The following is a 22,356-nucleotide window of genomic DNA, read 5'->3' on the forward strand; positions in this document are numbered from 1 at the left end:
AGGGCAGGTTGGGTTTCACAGACCAGGACTGCTCAGGTGACACTGCAGGGGAACATGACAGGGCAGTAGTGGAATGTAGTGGGAGGAACAGCAATACCTCACTGCTGTTCAATAATGAATCGTCCGAAAAGCAACGAGGTATCTGTGTAGGGATTGTGGAGGTTTCGGAGATGTCTATTTACACATATAAAATATGATGAGCAAGTTTTACAAGAAGTTTCCTTTATCCCCCAAAAAAGAAACGTTGCAACGACGCCACACTGTGGTGAAATGATGGAACAACACCATGCAGTGGAAAAAATGTCCCATTCAAAATAAGAAAGTCTGGATATAAAGATAAGAAGGTTGAATCAAGGTTAAAAAGACAGAGAGAAAGTGAGAGAGGGAGAGAAAAACTAAAGAGAAAGAAAGAAAGAGAGACATCATGTTAAGATAAAGACAGATATAGACAAGAGTTGAGTCATGTCTGTTTTTATTTAGTTGTGCTGTTCAGGTACAGAAAAACAGACATTACAAATATATTTTTTACATCAACAACCAGACTTCTAAACTCCCCCCCACCCCCCAACTACAGCCCTCCCCACCCCATCAGTGTGTCCTGTAACAAATTCTACAAAAGAAAATTCAACTCAAAAGCTAACACAGTGTGGCTTTCCACCACTGACAAGACACAGAAGCTTACAATACGGGTACAAGTTCAAGCATAAAATGTCGTATTTTAAAAGCATTATCACAGGAAAGGAGATGCTAGAAGGCAGAACCTAGATAAAACAACAGGGCAGCATTTTATATTTTAAACTGAGTCCATCTTGAACTCATTCACATCAGCTGATTCCAACAGTGTCCACCTTGATCCCAGGTGATTGCTCTCCCACATCTGTCTCTCCTCCTTCCTCTCTTCGCTTTTCTTTCTCTGGCTTGTCTTTTACACTTCCTCTCGTCATCCACTTCAAAATGTCAAATCTTTCGTAGTATTATCATCATCAAATCTTAGTGTGCAGTTCTAAGTCTCTTTCAACCATTTTGTATATTTTTTCCCTTCCTGTGTTTCACCCTTCACTGACGCTCACACGATTCAACAGATTAAGATGCAAAGCAGGGCCGTCATGTGCTTAAAAGATCAAAACTACAAAGTGAGAGTGGTCGATAAAGTTACAAATTGTGTTAGACTCAAAACTATTTCTTATGACAACAAACGTGATTAATTTTTCTGGCTTTGAAATCCAAATTCCCCAAATATATTCTGTATATTTGAGTGCTCGGGTGCCTTAGCTCGCCATCTCTCTAATTCTCCCTTTAAGAAAGATACTTATCCCTGTACAGTATCTTCGGTCTCCTGTCTCTGCAGAGCTGGCACCTCTACACGGCATCTGTTCAGTACAGGGTGGAGCCAGGGCGCCAGACGTGTGGCTGCAGACCCAGGGTGGAGGTGCTGAACCTGGGCCGAGGCACAGACGCTGGCTGGGCGGTGCTGGAGGGGGGGCGAGCACAGGCCAGGGACAGGGGGCTGAGGTCTGGGGCACTCTTACTCTGCCTGGTAGCCTGGGATGGGAATGAGGGGGAGTTGTAGGGGGCTTGGGGGGGCAGGGGGTTAGGAGCACGGCCAGGGGAGAGGATGGGGAGAGGGGGAAGAGGGGCAGTGGGGGCAGGAGGGGGAGACAGATGCAAGGAGGCTCTGTGGACCTGGGGCTGGTAGGGGGTGCTAGCAGGCTGGGGCTGGGGCTGGTAGGGGGTGCTAGCAGGCTGGGGCTGGTAGGGGGTGCTAGCAGGCTGGGGCTGGGGCTGGTAGGGGGTGCTAGCAGGCTGGGGCTGGTAGGGGGTGCTAGCAGGCTGGGGCTGGGGCTGGTAGGGGGTGCTAGCAGGCTGGGCCTGGTAAGGTTGGTAGGGGACAGGAGCAGGTGTCAGTGGAGGGGAAATTACATCAGAACGCCAAAACGGCTCTCCCAGTGTTGTTGCAGAGCGTGGCGCGATGATTTTGAGGACAGGCCCGGAGGGAGGGGGCGTGGAGAAGCGCCTGACCTCCTGAACGCGGGCCGTCTTCATCGGCCCCCGGGGATCGCTCCCTGGCCCCGACTGCTTCTGGGGGCCCCCATAGCTGAACAGGGAGGAGTTGAGCTGGTACGGTTGGTGGCTCATGATGTCCACAGCCTTGATGCCTCCTTTCTTCGGCCCTGGCCCTGGCCTCTTCTCTCCCCCTTTGGGCTTCTGGGCCTGAGTGGGGCAGGAGGGCGACAGGAGGGGGTTGTAGTTGATGGGTGGGGGGGCGCGGATGCTGGAGGAGTATTTCCAGGTGGCTGGCAGGGAGGGTGTGGGGGAGGACTCTCGGGGGCTGGCAGGGGAGTGGTGAGTGCCGGGAGGGCGCTCCACCATGAAGCGATCCATCCTGCTCTGCCTGCGAGCAAACATCTGCCCCCCTTCCCCCCCAGCTGGGGAACCTGCTGCTGCTGGACGTGGGGTTTGGGGGCCACAGGGGGGGGCTTGTCGCCCCTCTGAGCCTGCAGGAAGTTGCAGGCCTCGGCCCCTAGCCTCAGCCAGTCGTCCTCGGGGCCAGACTCCGTCCCAGCCTCCAGAGCCGTCCCTCCCGGCCCCCCGGCCCCCGGGTTGGCCCCTGGGCTGGTCTCTGGCTGCAGGGACAGGTTCTGCAGCAGCGACAGCAGGGCGGGGTTGGGGGACACCGCCTTCTTCTCCTCCACCGTGCTGAACATGGGCTTCTTGTTGCTGCGGCGACGCGCATCCTGCAGGATCCCGGTGCGAGAGGCGGGAACGGAGATGCGCTGCTCGCGAGACGCCAGCGAATCAGAGCTGGGCGGCAGGGTGGGGCTAGTCACGTGAACTGGTGGGGCTGGGCCTCCGGGGGCTGACATGTAGGGATTGAAAATGGGGGGCGGAGGGAGCTGGGCCGGGCCTGGGGGAGGGGGCTGGGGGTACTGGACTGGAGCAGGGGGATGTTGGGGGTACTGGACTGGGGCAGGGGGATGTTGGGGGTACTGGATTGGGGCAGGGGGATGTTGGGGGTACTGGACTGAAGCAGGGGGATGTTGGAGGTACTGGACTGGAGCAGGGGGATGTTGGGGGTACTGGACTGGGGCAGGGGGATATTGGGGGGAGAGAGGAGGAGAAGAGGAGGACATAGGGACGGAAGGAGCTGAAGGAGGAGAGGAGGGGTGACAGACGACAGTGGAAGAGAGACAGACAGGGGGAGGACAGACAGAAGGAGACAGCACAGAAGAGGGAGGAGAGAATGGGGCGGGGCTTCCAGGAGGGAGAGAAGCAGGAGCCAGAGAGGGAGGGGAGAGGAGGGGAGGAGGGGAGAGGAGGGGAGGAGGGGAGAGGACTGAGGTGTTGGGTCTAGGGGGGATATACAGAGAAGTGCTGGACACTGCTCTCCTCACCTCTGGCCCTGAGGCAGAGCGGGGAGCTGGGATGGTCACCATTGATACGGCAGAGGTGGGCTTGGTCACCATGGACACGGGTTTGGGTTTGGTGAGGGGCGCAGGCTGGGGAGGACGGAAACAGACAGGGGTGGCAGGGGTGCGAGGAGGGGGGAGACCGGGGGTGAAAGGTCGGGCAGTCCGGTTTAGGACGCCCCCAGGGTTGGAGTTAAAGTTCATGTTAGGATTGGGGTTAGGGTCAGACTGTTGTGGAATCAGGACCATGCTGGCTCTGCTCACGCCTAAAGGAACCCCATTGGTCAGACTAACAGCTGGTGGGGACAGAGGGGAGGGGTTAGAGGCAAGGCTAGGCCTGACAGGCTGCTTCTTGCTTCCATCATCCAGCCCTGGACTTTGATAGGCTGAGTTATTCAGTCCTGGGCTTTGATAGGTTGAGTTCTCCAATCCTTGGCTGTGATAGGTTGAGTTATTCTGTCCTGGGCTGTGATAGGTTGAGTTATTCTGTCCTGGGCTTTGATACGTTGAGTTATTTAGTCCTGGACTTTGATAGGTTGAGTTCTCCAGTCCTGGGTTGTGATAGGCTGAATTCTCTTGTCCTGGGCTGTGATTGGTGGGTGTGGTGGAAGGGCATGCAGAGCTCCTCCTATCCAGCAGGTCCAGATAGCCGCTGTCCCACGTGGGGTCGTAGGCCCCAGAAAAGCCCTCTTCATCCACCTCTGAGCCGCTAGGGAACGAGCTGCCCTCCTCCTCCTCCTCTCCCCCCGTGTCCCCCTCCGTCTCCCCCCTGTCTCCCCCTCCGCACGGCCAAAGCAGGTGAGCGTGTATTTCTTGGCCCTCTGGCGTCTTTTCTTGAACATGAGCACTCCTTTGGAGTGGGGGTCTGGGGCGTGGGTGAGTAGGGAGGCGATGGAGCGACACTTGGAGCGGGCCTCCTTCACCTGCTTCTCCACCACGCTGTCCCCCCTCTGCAGCTCTGAGGACAAGAAGAAGAAACGCTCAAACTGAAATACTAGACTCCAACTTGAACAACAACATGGGCTCATTTGACATGATTTGACTGAGATCCTGCAGACTCAGTCACATGACCCGCTTTGACCTCAGATTCTTAAAATGGACCTTTGGCGCGAACCGGCCTCAACCTCATTGATCCACCCCTGATCAAACGTAACTATGGTAATGCTCTTTCATCCCCGACATGGCATTGGTGTGAGCTCCGTTTAGAGCTCTATGAGGATGTAATCATTGACTGTACAATTTCTGTCTTTCGTTAAGTTAAACCATTTAATTCTGTTCATTGAAACCAATATGTCATATCAAACCCATAATCTAACTTGTTCATATGATCTGTTTACCTTACTTGAATAAATTCATTGTCAAGATATTGACGTACGTGTTCACTAATGTTACGATTGGCTCTACACTTAAAACAAATTTGTTCCGAAAGACAAGACTGATGACTACATATTATACATAGAATCCCTTAATGTCTTAAAGTATTTCTATCTTGACACGAGCAAACCCCGCTACACAGAAGAGACATGAGGCTGGGGTGGGGGACAAACAGAGTGTTTTAAGAGCAGATTATGGGCTCAAAACAAGGCCAAAAGTATTGCAAATGTGTGTAGGATGATCCACAAATGTAAAACATATTCCGTAAATGTAAAACTTGTTTCGTAATTGTAAATTGCTGTCCATAAATGTAAATCAAGATCCACAAATGTGATTAATTGTCCACAAACAATCAATTTTTTTTCCTAACTCCATCTATGCAAGACATTTTCAAGGGATTCCATAAAATTGGCACCATACAGCTTTGCAAATAGGGCCATAAAAAGCTGAAGTTAGATCATGTGACTTTTGACACCGATTTGACGCCGATTTGACGCACGTGTCCACACGTAAATCATGTTACACAAATGTAAAAGCAATTCCACAAATATAGTAAAACGCAGTGTACACCCGTGGTAGCAATGTTATGTGCTGTACCCAGACTGTTAAAGGGGTGACACCGGGAGTTGTAGGAGCGTCTTTAGGGTGAAGTGCACGACTGACTCTGAGTCTTTAAATGATTCACTTGGTTCAAAAATGTAAAGCATATTTAATACAATTTAAGATAAATGCTAAGCACATTTAAGATGTGGTAGCACCATCAAATGTGAAGGATAAGTACGGTGGCCCACAGGTGCACACCAGTGGTCTGGAGAACGATTTGGTGTGAACTTGAAATGCAGCGTTTCTGCAAATGTCGTTGTGTTTTGTGCTAATGCTGCGGTGTTCCCGGCTAATGCTGCGGTGTTTTCGGCTAATGTTGCGGTGTTCTCGGCTGATGTTGGTGGTGTGAACCAATGCTGTTGTGTTGTAAGTAGTAAATTGTTTCTGAAATGTAGCGTTTTTATAAATGTTTTTTTTTTTATGGTCGTTGTGTTCTGTGTTAATGTTGTTGTGTTTTCAACTTTTGTTTGCTTCGCTAATGTTGCTGTGGTGTGCACCCGTGGGCCACCGTAGATAAGGGGTCCGTGTAACTGGTCCAGATAAAAGCACAACGACAAATAGGAAAAAAAACGCCAAATAGGAAAACACCACAGCAAAATAGAAAAACACAACAACAAATCATAAAGCACAACAACATTAACTTCTGACGGAAAAGGTAGGGCCTATCTAGCAGAGGACGGACCCTCCTGATTGGACAGACAGGCTGTCTGTCTTTTAACAGGAAGGAGAGGTGAAAAACACGAAAAGCGCCTGCTCAAACAGGTTTACAGCAGGTGTTTTCATGTCTCCTTCCTCTCAGCTCTATTGGCTGAGAGAGCCTCGGGTTTCATGATCCAGAGATTCCAGTTGTGTCTCAAAAAAACCCTAAACCATATGTAACCAGCCTTTTCCTTTACTTTACTGAATCCCCTGATTCCTTTCTTGGTGGCAAACTGGTAGGCCAGTTGCTCAATATCACTCATCCTCAGGGGAAATCCTTGTTTTCCTAATGTGACTATCATCTCCCCAAGCTCTACCTTATTCTCACTGCTGATGATCGGCTTTCTTCCTATTGTGTGCTCAGAGTGACCATCACCTTTTACCCTGCGCTGGAGAGTAGACTTGGGTACGTTCCATGCCCTCACCAGAAGTCTCATGTTAGGGACCCCACCATTGTCAATGACCTGCCTGCACTAATTGCATTAATTAATGTAATGCGGAACTACTGCTAGATACTCGTGTTCTTTAGGGACACCTAATCTGTTGCCCCGCTTTAGCTCTGAAGCTCTGATTGGCAGGGGCGGTTCTACACGGGGGCCCACAGGGGCCAGTGCCCCTGTAAAAATGTCCCTGGCTCCCCCTGTGGCCCCCTGAGCTTAATGAATAAAAAGAAACTTTTTTTTTAAACACATTTTCTTCTAGTAGTCATTATGAAACAAGGAAGGGACATTGCAACCTTTTTTGCCCCAGTAAATAAAAATGTTAGAGAAACATATCAAGGTATTGAGAGAGCTGAGGAGCTGGAAGAGGGAGAGCCAGAGCCATTTGTATGATTATAATGTAAAGCAAAATTAAAGTATTTAATGTTTAAATATAATTTGTTTCCGTTTTTTTAAATGTGCCCCTCTGATTAAACACTGGCCCCCCCTTGGCCTCCCCAGTAAAATTTGTATAGAACGGCCACTGCTGATTGGTGCCGCCGTGAGTCAGAGATCGCTCGCAGCACTAAGGAAGAGTATGGCGAGTGATGGCGACCCACAACAGATAGAGGACCCGCCGGCCTCTTTAAGATCGCAAGTTTGGGAAAAATGTGGTTTCCCATTCAGTTACAGTAGTACAGGCGAGAGAGGAGTGGAAATACATCTAACATGCTTACAGACATCCCAAGTGACCCGGAAATCTCCCGCATTTCAATAGCATCTCCCTGACATCCGCAAACGCTATACAATCTCCCGGAAATCGGGGATATTGTTTTTAGACCGAGCGAGAGACTGTAATGGTCATTTCTGGTAGAGACAGGTGCATATCGCGCGTCCAGATTGCGTCCCGGGGGGGGGGTCTCTGCAGGTTGGGTCTGTTCACTCCCTATTAAGCCCCATTTTACCACATTTTGTGGCAGTTACACAAGAGTTCCACTGGGAGCGATCGTGGTCGAGTGCAAAATGAATGGGAGTCTAAACGGCTAAATTTGTCTCTCGCCTGATTGTCGTTGAGAAGTCTCAGATTTGATAGTAGTTTTTGGATGTTCAACATGGATTATAGGTCGAAAGTTGAATGAACGAGTACTTATGTCCTTTTGATTTCTTACAGGGTGAGTTGTTGTTGCCCATAACACGCTAGCATTCTGCTAACGAATGCTGATTGGTTAGTGAAGGACTGATACGACCAGAGCTCCCGCTTGATGGCATTCAAAGCGAAATCAGAATGTCAAGAGAATTAGCAACATTAGCAACAACATTAGCATGCCAACTCATTCTAGCATGTGTATTGACAGAGAGAGCCTAACCTGTCAGCTGTGTTGTCGATGACCTGAGAGAAAAAAGTAAGTGACCAGATCTTGCCGTAAAGCAGTAGCTCTGGTCGCACGATGTGTATGACGTCAATGACATTTTCAAAAGCTTTTTAGAACTGAAAGGCGACTTTAAAACAATCTAACAGCCAGCAGTGTGTATTTTTTTGCCTCCCCTTTCGAATTCAGAATTCAGATTACCAGACAAAAAATTATATCCTGAGAAAAGTGGATTTTGAGGGGTACCGCTCCATAGACCTCCATTCATTCTGCACTCGCTCGTTAGCGCCCTCACATGGAACTTCAACCATTTCAGAACCCCGGAAGTTTCCTGAGAGTGGCAGTTCTCTCTATATTAGACATTCTCTGCTACCCTTCTGCTAATGAATGCTGATTGGTTAGTGAAGGACTGACTACGACCAGAGATCCCGCTTGATGGTATCCAAAGCAGAACCAGAATCTCAGAGCATTAGCAACATTAGCAACAACATCAGCAAGCCAAAACTCTTTCTAACATGTGTATTGATAGGGAGAGCCTAACCTGTCGCCTGTGCTGTCGATGCCTTGAGAAAAAAAAGGAAGTGACCAGAGCTTGCCACAAAGCAGTATCTCTGGTCGTACGATGTGTATGACGTCATTGTCAGTGCTCCATAGACCTCCATTCATTCTGCACTGGGCCTTAGCGCCCTCAAATGGAACTAGGGTGGTTACTGCAACCAGTTCAGAACCCAGAAGTTTCCTGAGTGGCAGTTCTCCCCATATTATTAGACATTCTATATGTCTATAGAATGTGCTAAAAATGTGCAACTAAAAATATCCGACGCCATCACCCAGGTGTGCCAATCAATGGAACGAGACCAAAAAAACGTCCAACTTCTCCTCCCTACAGTGCTTAACCAGCCTTTAGATACAAATAGGGCCCCAAAAATCACTGACGCAATCGAAATTTACATCTTCAATGCGCCCGTATTCATTCGTAGAGGAACCTGGTTTGTTTTGCTTTTTCCTCCATTGTACCGAACTCGTACCGAACCGTGATGTCTGAACCGCGGTACGAACCGAACCGTGACTTCAATGTACTGTTCCACCCCTAGTTTTCCCTGACATTCATTAGTTTGGGGAAGAGCCACACCCACTGGAGCCTAGGTGTCCCAAATCAACTATGTTTTAAAGCATCACCTGCCGTCCTCCGACAACTGATGAAGATCTGGGTGGGAAGATCTACACTGATGCTTCGCAGTTAAAGAAAATACTATTGAATCATAGCCTTTAACAAGTTATTTCTCAAATATTTATATATTCGTTAGACTGAATGCGGGGCCTGCTGGATGGCAGTCAGCAGAGAGGGAAACCAGGTATGTGTGTCTGTCTGCCTAGTGAATTACCTTGAATTACCAGAGCTGAAACAGACGAGTGTTGGTAGCTGTGTTGGTCTGATTCCATAACCCACACCTCCCCGTCTACCTAGAGAGACCCCAGAAAGACTTTAATGCCTCTGTAACATCGCAGCGCATGGATTACAATCACTTGTATGCACTTGGGTTTTGTCATTTGACATTTTGGGAATAGCTCTAATGAAACAGCGTAGGTCTAATTATACTACGAAAAACTAGACAACAAATCACTCATCTGGACCAGTTACACGTTACATGTCTTATATTGTGTTAAATATGCTTCACATTAGTGAAGCAGGTTTTTGGGGGTATTTCACACTGTTCCTTAAGTTATCCGAATAGGGTATGTAACATTGGTTGGGCTGATGTATCCTGTGATATAGCCCCAGAATAAAACGCTAGGTTTTCTCCTTTTATGAAATGTTCATTAATATATAGATGAGTTGCTCGCTTATTGGTTGGTTTACCATGAGTGAAGCTGCAGAGCAAAGACGCAACACGGCTAACAGCACTCACTGAAACAACGAAGGTGGAGACTTAAAATAAAAACGTACAAATACATCTTTTGGGGTGACACAACACTGTTTTCAACAGATTGACTAGATATCATTTGAAATGATAACGTTAGTTTTTTTCCCACTTCTGTTGTCGAAGCAAACAGGATCGACTTAGGCGGGTAATGTTAGCACTACAGCTTAGCAAACAAACTATCGTGATTCAACTCAGCTTCAGTTCAGTTAGCCCTAGCTATCTTGCTGAAGAATAGATCTGGACAAACATCCATCTTGAATTGTAGATTTACATGACAACACAGGTTATTTATTTGAATGAAACACAGTCAGGAACATGAAATAATGCCCCATTGCCAATAAAAGAAATCATCATATATTCTACCGATGCTAGATACAGGCAGGATATGTTAGCATTGCTAATAACTGTTAGCGACAACATCATACTACAGCTTGCGGTGGTGATGAACATAAGGTCGGAACAGCACCTCTTTTCAGCAACAGCTTCATAGCAAATCCTGCTTTACATTGTCCCAGGTTTTCAAAACTGTCCTCGGTGAAAGGGTTCGAGCAAATGTGTAATTGAGGGTCTAACTGCACAGGGATCTTCTCATAGACAAACATCACAGTCCGTTGAGTGTTTGGTTCCTTAGGAAGACTCTGAAAAGTGGGGTGTGACAAAGTTGATGCTACATTTTTGATGTCACAAATTCAACTTTTTCGAAACCGATCGTTTTACAGCTGCAGTTTCAAGTTGTGAGATTTAGATAAGAAACAGGTGTCAATGGACTTTGAGGTTCACTGTATGTCCATTTTACCCACTGAACTGTCGTTCTTCAACTGTGACAAGGTAAATGCAGTTCTGCAATCAATCGCCCCTTTAAAGATTCCGACTAAGTGGTGCGCTTCACTCCTACCACTCCCGGTGTCACCCCTTTAACAGTCCGGGGACAACACATAGAGCCTACATTGCTACAACAAGGATGTACACTGCGATTTATTACATTTGTGGATTTGCTTTTATATTTGTGGAACCTGATTTGAACGTGTGGAAACGGTTTGGGGAATGTGTTTCACATTTTTGGAAGCGATTTACATTTGCGGATCGTTATACATCGCTACTTCTGGCCTCGTTTTGAGCGTTAAATCTGTGTCAAAAGTCACATGATCTAAGTTCAGCTCTTTATGGCTCTTGCAAAGCTCTATGGCGCCAATTTTACAGAATCCCCTTGAAAATGTTCGTTGTTGTTCTTGATTTACATTTGTGGAAAGCAATTTACATTTGCGGAACACGTTTTACATTGGTGGATCGTCCTACTTTTGGACTCATTTGAGCCCATAGCAGAGCTCCTCAGTGTTGAGTCACACACCCCAAAAAGGTTGCCACAGGGTGTGTGAATGTGTGTGTGTGTGTGTGTGTGACAGCGACAGAGAGAGTGAGGTCATAGTTAGTCCTGTACATGGCTTAATCGAGGTAAACCTTTCAGCAGAGATCCATCTCAGCCCTCATAAATAGCCTCGCTAAAATACCTTCAGCATGACTGAGGCCTTAAATACAAGACACCACACACAAACACACCCACACACACACAACAAAACCACGTCTCCATCCAGCTCTCTCTCCCTTAGACGTCCAGTATCTGTTCCACTGATTAAAACAATTCACTGATGAAGGCCCCACCAGTGAGTAAACGCATGTGGGAGAGGAAGGAACCAGGTCCAGAGGGTCTGTTTCCTGCTTCTCTACTGGTCCCTCCACTGGGCCACACAACGGTCAGCTCCACTGTGGCCAGCACACACCAGCAACACTCACCAGCGATACACACCAGCAACACACACCAGTAACACACACCAGAAACACAAACCAGCAACACACACCAGTAACACAGACAGAACCACGCTAAATCAAATGTTTACATACTTTTTAGCGTCAGTATGGACTGTCAGGGTCCTATCTGTTGCACAGCTACAGTAACTTATGCAATTTATCATGACAACACACCAGGCTACAACTTGACCAAACCTCCCTGGAGCCTATCTTGACCGCCTGGACGTTGTGTGTGTGTCTGTATGTGTGCCTTACCAGCGTAGACGATGGATGTGATGGTGTGTCCATGAGGCTCCGTCCCAGGTGGACAAGTGAGGCTCCTCATTTTGCGTATGTGGGTGTGTGTGTTCACTGACCTTCTGTGCTACACACACACACACACACACACACAGGTGGAGAGAGTGGAGAGACTCTTGGAGCACAGTGATCTGGCTGGCTGGCTGCACTGGCCTCCAGGCTCCGCCCATGGAAGGACCTTTGTCTCTCACCAGAGACCAAACCCACTCATGATGTCACCACACTATTCCTGTCTGAATGACAAACATCACACACCTGTCCAGGCTGACCAGTGACCACACACACACAGAGCTACGCACACTGGCCTTGTGCATATCCATGGGTGGAGGACAGGAAGACCCCACAAATGGATAGACAGTGCGGCAATGAGGGGGTTTGAATGCGTTATGTGTTATGTTGGTGTGCGGTGGTGTGTGTCTGTGAATGTGTGGTTATATGTGTGTGTGTGTGTGTACATGTGTGTGTGAGTGTACAGTTGTGAGTGTGTGTGTGTGACACATGTTTGGGGGTCATAGAGAACGACATGGTCATTACTCTTTGCTGATCCGTCATTCTTCGCTGTTGACACCTCACACTACCCAGCCCCCCTCCCCTCTCCAAGCCCCCCCAATAAACCCTCTCCCAGCCCCCACAATAAACCCTCTCCCAGCCCCCACAATAAACCCTCACCCAGCCCCCCCAACAAACCCTCACCCAGTCCCCCCAATAAACCCCTCACCCAGCCCCCTTCACCCAGTCCCCCTCACCCAGCCCCCCTCACCCAGTCCCCCTCACCCAGCCCCCCTCACCCAGCCCCCCTCACCCAGTCCCCCTCCCCTCACCCAGTCCCCCTCACCCAGCCCCCCTCACCCAGCCCCCCTCACCCAGTCCCCCTCACCCAGTCCCCCTCACCCAGCCCCCCTCACCCAGCCCCCCTCACCCAGTCCCCCTCACCCAGCCCCCCTCACCCAGTCCCCCTCACCCAGCCCCCCTCACCCAGCCCCCCTCACCCAGTCCCCCTCACCCAGCCCCCCTCACCCAGCCCCCCTCACCCAGTCCCCCTCCCCTCACCCAGCCCCCCTCACCCAGCCCCCCTCCCCTCACCCAGTCCCCCTCCCCTCACCCAGTCCCCCTCACCCAGCCCCCCTCACCCAGCCCCCCTCACCCAGTCCCCCTCACCCAGTCCCCCTCACCCAGCCCCCCTCACCCAGCCCCCCTCACCCAGTCCCCCTCACCCAGCACCCCTCACCCAGCCCCCCTCACCCAGTCCCCCTCACCCAGCCCCCCTCACCCAGCCCCCCTCACCCAGCCCCTCAACAAACCCTGCAGAGATATGACCTGGAACCTATCTTCACTGTCCTTCTGTCCTCTGTCCAGAGATATGACCTAGGGCCTGACATGTCTGTCTGAAGGCACTGCTGGCATTGCACAGTATACGGTAACCTTACAGTGCCTTAAGCACAGGAAAACACACACACACGTACACACACACACAGCTGTGTCAATCTGTGAGAAGAGTTATCTTTGCCTGTCTGTGTAAGCTGTGTGAGAATGCAGCTTCCATGATTATAAATAGTCAGTCTGGGGTAAAGACATGGGGGGATGTGAAGGAGGAAATACCACACAGCCTTGGCCTTTTGGAGTTGGTTCACTTCCCCACACACCAGCACTTTCACTCCTTGGTTTCTTGATTTTGACTATAAAGTATAAATATAACACACTTTCACCCATTATTTAGTTTATCGCCAGTTCATTTATTTTCTCAGTCGCTCAGACACGCCAAATGTGTGACCTAATTCTCTAAATAGTCTCATAATCCCACATCATTAACACAACTGGCCATTACACTTTGATTGACTGGCTGCTAGATGGTCTAATTAGAGAGGTTATTTTTCTTTAGTTTGCCAAAAGCATCAAAAGCCTAAATTGATTGTAGAATCCATCGTACGATGGATCTTAGTTTTACAAGCCGTTTTACAAAGCCATCGTAGCTAAAGAGGTATGGGACGCCGTTTGATTTAAAATAAAATAAATTAATAGGTAAATAAATAGGTAAATAAATAAATATGGCTATGAAATAAACCTTGAAAAAAGATGGCAATAAATATATAAATATAGCACCATTTACATTTATAGCTAAATCCATTTACCTAAATAAATGTACTTATTTCAAAATGACGTTTTTCAAAAGACAGCATTTATTCATTTCATGGGACTTTACTTCCTAATACCATATTAAATTATTTCATGGGACTTTTATTTCCTAATGCCACATTTATTTCTGTACCGTATTTATTTCCAATCCTACATGCAAATGAGAGGGGCGTGGTTATCCACAGACCAAAGAAACTGCACTAGATCATAGGCAGACCTTGTGGTGTTCCTGGAGAAAAGCCGGTCCTTCAATAGGCGACATAGGCAGCCGCTTAGGGCGGCATGAAGAGGGGGGCGGCAACTTCCCGAGTGCATCCATTTAAATGAACCCTCCCGCTGTCCTTGAGTTTCAAACGCACTACCGGCAGAGGGCGCCATACGCCTCACGTCAAATGTCCGTGTTATGGTTGAGAATTGGGCGGGGGGGGGCAGTGTAGGTCGGACCGGCACTGAAAACAAGTAGTGCATATGTTGGTTTTAGTGGTGTCAAAGATAGCATGCTGGCCTTATATATTCATTTCCATCTTTTTTTCATAGTTTATTTCATAGCCATATTTATATCTTTACTTATTTATTTAACTAATTTTGAATCAAACGGATTTCCATAAAGAGGACTAGAACTAGATTACACATGCCTAATCAAATGGTCTGCGAATTACATTATAATTTCATTTATTTACTAATTAATTTATTCACACATGTTTATTTATACTTTAATTTATCCATACTGTAACTTGCTGCAGCAAGTTACTAACTTGCTGCATCTACCATTGTAGCATGAAAAGCGTCCTACATTGGATATACTCCAGGCACTGCCATCTTGAAGCAGGGCCATAGAGGCAAAAGCAACAGATTGAAGTTCAACCACCAATCAAAAGCTTTAACCTCGCTCTGGATAAGAGCGTCTGCTAAAATGAATAAATGTAAACCCCCTCTGACTTGATAGATGAACTTGACAGATTTATTTTGTGACAGCAAGTTACACTATGGATAAATAAAAGTATAAAAAAATAAATGTGTGAATAAATGAAAAATAATACAAATTAATAAATACTACATATTACTAATGTGTAAATATATCAATACACACATAAATAAGTACACAAATATATTTAACATTTAAATATCTAATTTCTAATTTAATTTGTCATGTATGTATTTATGGAAATAAACTATGTCAACTAAGCATTAAATTACAAATTAAGCATTAAATTACAATTATTAATTAATAAAAAAATTATATAATTTATTTATAACATTTATATATTTAGTTTTGGCTCTTAAAACCTCCATAGAGGTCGACTACTTTCTGTAATTAACATTAATTTGCATGTTGTACACCAGTGAAATAAGACTGTTGAACCATACTATTTGCGTTACAGCATTAGCTCATTTTTGCTCTTCGCAAAATTGTCCAGGACAGCTGATGTCTTTTGAGCACACCTGGAGGCACTTGACATTACAAGACCCAGAGCTGTTATCGCCATATAGCAGCACTTGTAGAATGCCTCTTATCCAATCAAATGACTTGGATATATTTGTTGCATCCAAACAACTTCAACCATATTCACTGCATATTCTTGGTTCCCAAGACATACATCTGCCACATTTCAACTTCACACAGTGCCCAGTCTAAGAGATAATCTAGCCACACACACACACACAGATTCCTCGCATATGATGATGACGACGATAAAACACCAATATTTTTATCCCTTGTTTTTTTTACTTTGAAATGTAAAACAGAAAGGCAATATATCCCTCTTGCCTGCAATGCACTGGAACCACATGGAAAACAAACAGCTAGCAGCCTGTAGTCTGTAGTCGTTCCTCTATCCAGAAAAATGAACAATGCCTGCCATGCCTGTCTGAAGCTACAACAGGACCTTGTACATCTTGTCCTGATCAAGAAGCAGCACTTATGAATCCCTAGCAGCTAGCTGATGCTTGAGAGATGAAGAGCTGCTTCCCTTGCAGTTTACCAAGGTCATCTTGGGTCCAGTCAGTCACCCAACCACAAGGAGCGAGGGCAGAGGGAGGCTGCAAGTACAGCACAACGCCACTAGGTGGAGACGTACCCTGTTCCACATCCCTGACAGACGTCCAGTCATTCAGACACGCCAGCTGTCTCTCTGCTCTCATTCCACAGCCTGGGAGATGGATTTCCTGATTCATGACTAATCTGTATTTTTAGTTAATCCTGTACATGGGAGACTGGATGGGCTTATCACTCTGGGTTTGCTGTGGACACCAACAGTACAGGCTGTGGTTGACCTGTTGGATGCAGTGGTAGGTAGGGTATAGTGTAGAGTGTAACAGTATTTCAGCAGGATCTACTTACTGGCTTGCCGTGCCTTTTCCTTGTACGTGGTTGACAGTTCATCACTGAGGGGGTTCTGTTGGGGCCCCACCATGGGAACCAGCTGTCCACAGGACCTCATTGTCATAGCCTCTTTGGCGCGCTGGGGAGATACCAGGGGTGGACATGACAGCCCCACACACCCCCCTACCTCCTGGAACCCGCTGTCCCCCTCCCCCTCCCCCTCCACTCCCCCCACCATCTCTGCCGGCTCCTGGAGTTGTGACAGGGTGTGTGTGGGGGGGTGGTAAGGGGGTGTCCAGTCAGTCAAGGTGGGCTGGTAGACCACCTCCCTCCGGGGCACTCCTGTGTGGGGGCTGGCCGGCTCTGAGCCTGGGTCCCACTGGGCCTGCAGGCCTCCGTCTGGGGCACTCTCGTACCTGGGGGAGGCCAGGGGGGGAGGGGGGAGATGTCAGAAAACCAGGAAGTAGTGAAGATGACACAGCTGTTCATATCCTCATCCTGTACCCGCTCATCTCCGAGGTCTCCTCCTCCTGCTGGTTGTCATGGCGCCCAGGTGAGCGTGCGTGTGGGGGGGTGCGTCGCTGGCGGCGGTGCGTGTGCGTGTGTGTGTCCGCGTCGCTGTCGGTCTCTCCGTAGTAGGCTTCGCTGTCAGGGGGGGACGTGAGACACCCTGGGCCTCCAGTGGGGGAGAGGAGGGGGGCCAGCGGGGGAGACAGGACCCTGTTAGAGGAGCGGGGAGAAGGGGAGCGACCACACTGAGGCACAGACGGAAACCCAGATGCAGCTCTACGGAGAGATGGGGAGGACGGGAGGAGGGAGCAGAGACATGGAGAGAGGGGAGAGGGTGGAGAGAGATAGAGAGAGAAAGGAGTAGAGAGATGGACAGAGAGGATGGGAGAAGAAAGATGGAGAAAAAGAGGTGGGTGAGACAGAGGCTGAGATCAACAAATTATAGTCATATACATTTACAACTGAAAAATCCATGGATCCATTCACAGCCGTATGAGTGTCAATTTTAGTGTGTCTGTTATATGTATTTTGGGAAAATGCGCACATCTGTCTTTTCTGTGTGTGTGTGTGTGTGTGTGTGTGTGTGACCATACCCACAGGCTTACCTCTTCACCCGCAGGTTAAGGGTGGTTCTGTGGGAGTCGATGAGGCTCATAGCCTGGGCGTGGCTGAACTCAGCACACACACACTCATCTATGGCCACCAGCTCATCCTCCTCCTTAAGACCAGCTCTGCATGCCTTACTGCGCCTGCGCACCTGCAGACAACCGACCACATGGTGGGTGTGTGTGTACACAGACGTACACACACACCCGCACACACAAACACACAGAAACACACACACACATACATGAACACACACACTCCATGAACATACACACACACACCCCTCCCTGCCAATTTCATGTGCTACACTAACTCTGAGACACATTTCTGTCTGTCTAGCAGGTTAGCCTCTGCAGCAGGTTAGCTTCTGTAGTATCCCATCTATTCTGTCCAGCTAGCAGGTTAACCTCTGCTAGCAGGTTAGCTTCGGTAGCATCCCATCTATTTTGTCCAGCTAGCAGGTTAGCCTCTGCTAGCAGGTTAGCCTCTGCTAGCAGAACAGACTTCTGAATGTGAACAATCTGAGAAGACAACCAACGTAGTCTTCATGTCTGTTCTTTACCTGTCTTGTTAAATTTTGGCTACAGTCCTATGACGCTGACAAAAACACACCTACATAGACACACACACTCACTGACACACACACACAAATAGACACCCACACGTTGACACTCACACACGTTGACACACACACACAGCAACCAACTGTGGGAGTATCATGAGAGACAGCCTCCAGAACAGCTGTCTCTCATTCCCTCACCCCACACGCCACACATCCTTCACCCCCATCACCCGCACACCCCGGGCCGGGGGACATGCTTGTCATTCACCATGTGTTCCCTGCTCACCCAAAATAAAACAGGAAAATCAGCCACATTCCTAGACAGTGTGGACTGGAGAGACTGTGTAGAGGTTGGAACTCCCCAGAAAAGGCTAAATAAATATTCCTAGGAGTTCATGGCAGACAGGTTATAAAAAAAGGAGGAGAAAGCTCAATACCAGTGTGCATGTGTGCATGCGTATGTGTGTGTGTGTGAGTATGTGCGTGTGTGTGCGTACGTGTGTGTGTTTGCATGAAGTGTCTTTTCCATGTCCAGATCCAGCTCCTCTTAAATGAGCTATTCTGATCATCCTGCCCTGCTGGGCTTATCTAAGGCATGTATGAACTCTATACACACACACACACACACTCACGCACACACTCACACACACGCACACACTCACACACACACTCACTCACGCACACTCACACATACATGCCCACATGCACTCTAGAAAAGATAGATCAAACTTTCCCTAAGGTGACCTTGTCTAGAAATAGACACTGAGGCCATATTTACATCTTTAACATCTTCATCAAACAGTGTCAGGTTAGAGCCTGGTTTTCAAGAGCAGCTTTTCTCATTAGACAACTACATTTTGCTGTTATGGAATGTGAACACACACTCACACTCCAGTTCGCACAAACACTGACCACTACAAATGCTACAAATCCTTGTGCTCTTAGAGTCGACTTATCATGTTACACAGTCATACTGTGAGAGCAAACAAAGACATTTCCCTACCACACACAAACACACACAGATACACACACACACACACACAAACAGTACATACACACACTGATTCTACAGCATTGATTTCAAGGTGTTTAATAATGTTTAATCTGACAACTAAGTACTTTTAACATTCAATTTGAACTATTGTAGTTTAAACAAAAACATACAGTGGAATTACTTACAAAGTATCCCTCAGTTAGAGTTAAATCATGAATGACAGAATTACACTATGCGACCACCACACCAAGAAGTAGAACACCACAACCAACAACTGTTCTTCCTGCCTTTCTTTCAACCATGAACATTTCGTTTTCTTGCCCTCATGTTACCTTCATCTCCAACACATCCACGCACGCACAGACGTACCTTTGCCACCTGTAGAGGTCTGTGGTGCTCCGCTCCCCCCTGAAGTCTGAATCCCCAGGGGGCCCCTCCAGACAGGGACACTAGCACCTCCTCAGCCACCATCTCCACACACTCACTGCTCTGAGCACAAGACACATCAAAGGACAGAAAGAGTGTGTGGGTGTGCGTGTGTTTGGCCTTCCCCTTTATGTGAGTCCTCAGACTCCCGGGACCTGGAAAGGGGGGGTGGGGGGGCTGATCCCCTTCTGCTCAAAGTGGAATGCTGTGTCGAGAAGGCAGGGGGGGCTGAGTAGGGTGAGAGAGGGCACAAGAGTGTGTGTGTGTGTGTGAGAGAAAGAGAGAGAGAGAGAGAGAGAGAGAGAGAGAGAGAGAGAGAGAGAGAGAGGGAGAGAGAGAGAGAGAGAGAGAGAGAGAGAGAGAGAGAGAGAGAGAGAGAGAGAGAGAGAGAGGGGGAATGAATGTATGAATAAGCACTCTCTCCCTGGCTCTGCAGACACTTTTTACACACACTTTTTCCCCAGTCATTCAGACGCACCTCTACACCAACCTATTTCCTTTTACGAGTAGAAGAAGCCCCCACTTTTTATGATTGGTACAAAGTAGTGTGTGGGTTCCCTTCCTTGACTGATCTTAGTAAGCACCTCTTCTGACACCTTCTCTATGGGTGTCAGCTCCTGGCTCCACAACTGTATGATCTCTTCAAAACTCCGTGGATGGGGGAGGGGCCTCATTCTGGAGACATGTTCTACATCAGCATACACGTTGGTGACATTGTTGGCTTAGCCATGTAGGTACGGTGACCAGACGTTCGGATTTCGTCCGGACAGTCCGGTTTTCCAGCCCTTTGTCCAGACTGCTGTTGCATGTCCTCCTTTTTGACCCTTCCTGCCCATCGTTGTAATTTACCACTCGCTTAGGCTTTCAGATGCCAAAAAAGAAAGACCTCCTTCAAACGTACGTGGAGTTCAGAACTCCACTTTGCCACTAAGAGCAGCAAATATCAATATTGTGCCTTCTGTAAGCTCTGTGGCAGTGATATAGACGTGAGCAGTAGGGGGAAAGGGGCTTTAGAGGGGCATGCCGCTACAGAATGGCACAAGGATAATGCTAGTTCTGCCGGGCACTCTTCTTAACATCATTTTTGCTCCGAACACAACAACAGCGGATGATAAAACAACCGCTGCTGAGCTGACCAAATGATTTCATGCTGTGAATCATCAACAGAAAATCAGCGCACTTGTATTGAAATATTGAATTTGTATTAAAATTACAAATGTTGACTTATTAAAATGACTAATGTTATTGTCTTAATTTCATGCTAATGGTCCGCCCCCCCCCCCCCCCTCCCCCGGTCAACAACTTTTTGGGATTGTCCTCCTTTTTGGACCCAAGTGTCCTCCTTTTCAGGGTCATGCTTCTGGTCACCCTAGGCAGGGGCGGGCTTACTCATTAGGCAACCGCCTGGCCTGGGGCCCCTTGAAAGACTACATAGCGATATGATGTGTTTTTTGCTCTTGTGCGATCGAATCTCACTTCATGCGACCTTGCAAATATGTAATTCATTTTGTCGTGAATGTCTGTAATGTATTGTTCACTTATACTTTCATATTCGCCGCAGCAAATATGAGATGCGACTTGAAAATCGCCTGTAATATGTTTGTGAATTTGTGACAAATCTGGTGATAGAGGCCAACGGCAGCTGCTGCTGTAGGTGAATGCACAGCTGGCATGCTTACAGAAACCAGGAAGTCTGGAAACCAGGGCGATAACACCAGACCCAGGCACAGATGAACAATGCTATGACAAAGTCAACAGAGATGTTGAAACGGCCCAACTCACTGACGATAGTGATTAAGATGTTGAAACTGTCTTTCTCCCACTTCCTGAAAATGATCATGTTAGTGACCTTCTCTCCCGTGAACATGACTTGACTACAGTAGATGATGACCCAGCGCTCCGGCCAAAACCACTGTTAGATAAAGAGCGCTGCTCGCTAGTGAGGAAAGGGCAGTTCGGACAGAATCTTCCTGAAACATAACGAAGGCCGCAGGTTTATAAATAACACTACTCGATTCACATGAAAAACGGAGACAAAATAATTAGAATATAGTATACAGTAAACAGACTGGAGATAAGGGGGCCCCATATCTGTCTTCGCCTGGGGCCAAAATCACTGAATCCACCCCTGCGTGTAGGTAAAAATAAATGTGTTCAACGAGTCTGGTGGGGTCAGTGTAGCTACACATCACACACATCACAGTCCCACAGTGAAATAGCAAATTAACTCATTTTAAAATCATCCTGTTTGGTCAAGCTGGCAGGAGTTGATAGATAGATACACAGACAGACAGACAGACAGACAGACAGACAGACACACACACACACACACACACACACACAAACACACACACACACACACACACACACACACATACATACATACATACATACATACACACACACACACATACATAATTAATTAATCCTGTGGGGAAATTCCGGTATCTCTCACAGCTCTCATATTTACAATTACATACAATATGTACAGACAATACAATACAAACAGATAATACAATAAGTTAATTACAGTCTAAATAAGATGTATATATATATATTGTAGGTGTATAGTGCAAAACAGTGCTGCCACTAGTTATGCTACCGATAAAGTAACATTAAATTAAGTTTAGATTCTGGGGTTGATCCAATGTATTCTAACAGAAAAAGATGCTGTAAATTGAACCATGGTCATTGTTTTCAAGAATCAGGGATATAAAGTTACAACTTTTTATTGTTTACTTGAACTTATATACTTGTTAACTTTTTTAAATGTTTATTAACAAACAATCAGGTCACAAATACAGAAATATATACTTGTTTCTCATGAGACTCTTGCTCCTTCCTTGGACGTTTCGCTCCGACGCAGGGTCCGGATGTGGACGTGGCACACCGCTACGGTAGT

At 47.5% G+C, this 22,356-nt stretch overlaps 1 protein-coding gene across 1 annotated transcript; it reads right to left on the reverse strand.

Moving 5' to 3' along the window:
• Positions 1–467: 467 nt before the first annotated feature.
• LOC146260485 (synaptopodin 2-like protein) lies at positions 468–19,528 on the reverse strand. Its single transcript, XM_084669297.1, is given in 7 exon segments — positions 468–2,423; positions 2,426–4,171; positions 4,174–4,365; positions 16,375–16,772; positions 16,861–17,142; positions 17,472–17,623; positions 19,398–19,528. Coding segments are annotated over 7 exon segments (3,921 nt in total). The 5' UTR covers positions 19,500–19,528; the 3' UTR covers positions 468–1,374.
• Positions 19,529–22,356: the final 2,828 nt, after the last annotated feature.

The sequence above is a fragment of the Hypomesus nipponensis genome, chromosome 13 (genome assembly GCF_054491055.1).
Source record: "Hypomesus nipponensis isolate SF chromosome 13, ASM5449105v1, whole genome shotgun sequence".
Classification (NCBI taxonomy): Eukaryota; Metazoa; Chordata; class Actinopteri; order Osmeriformes; family Osmeridae; genus Hypomesus; species Hypomesus nipponensis.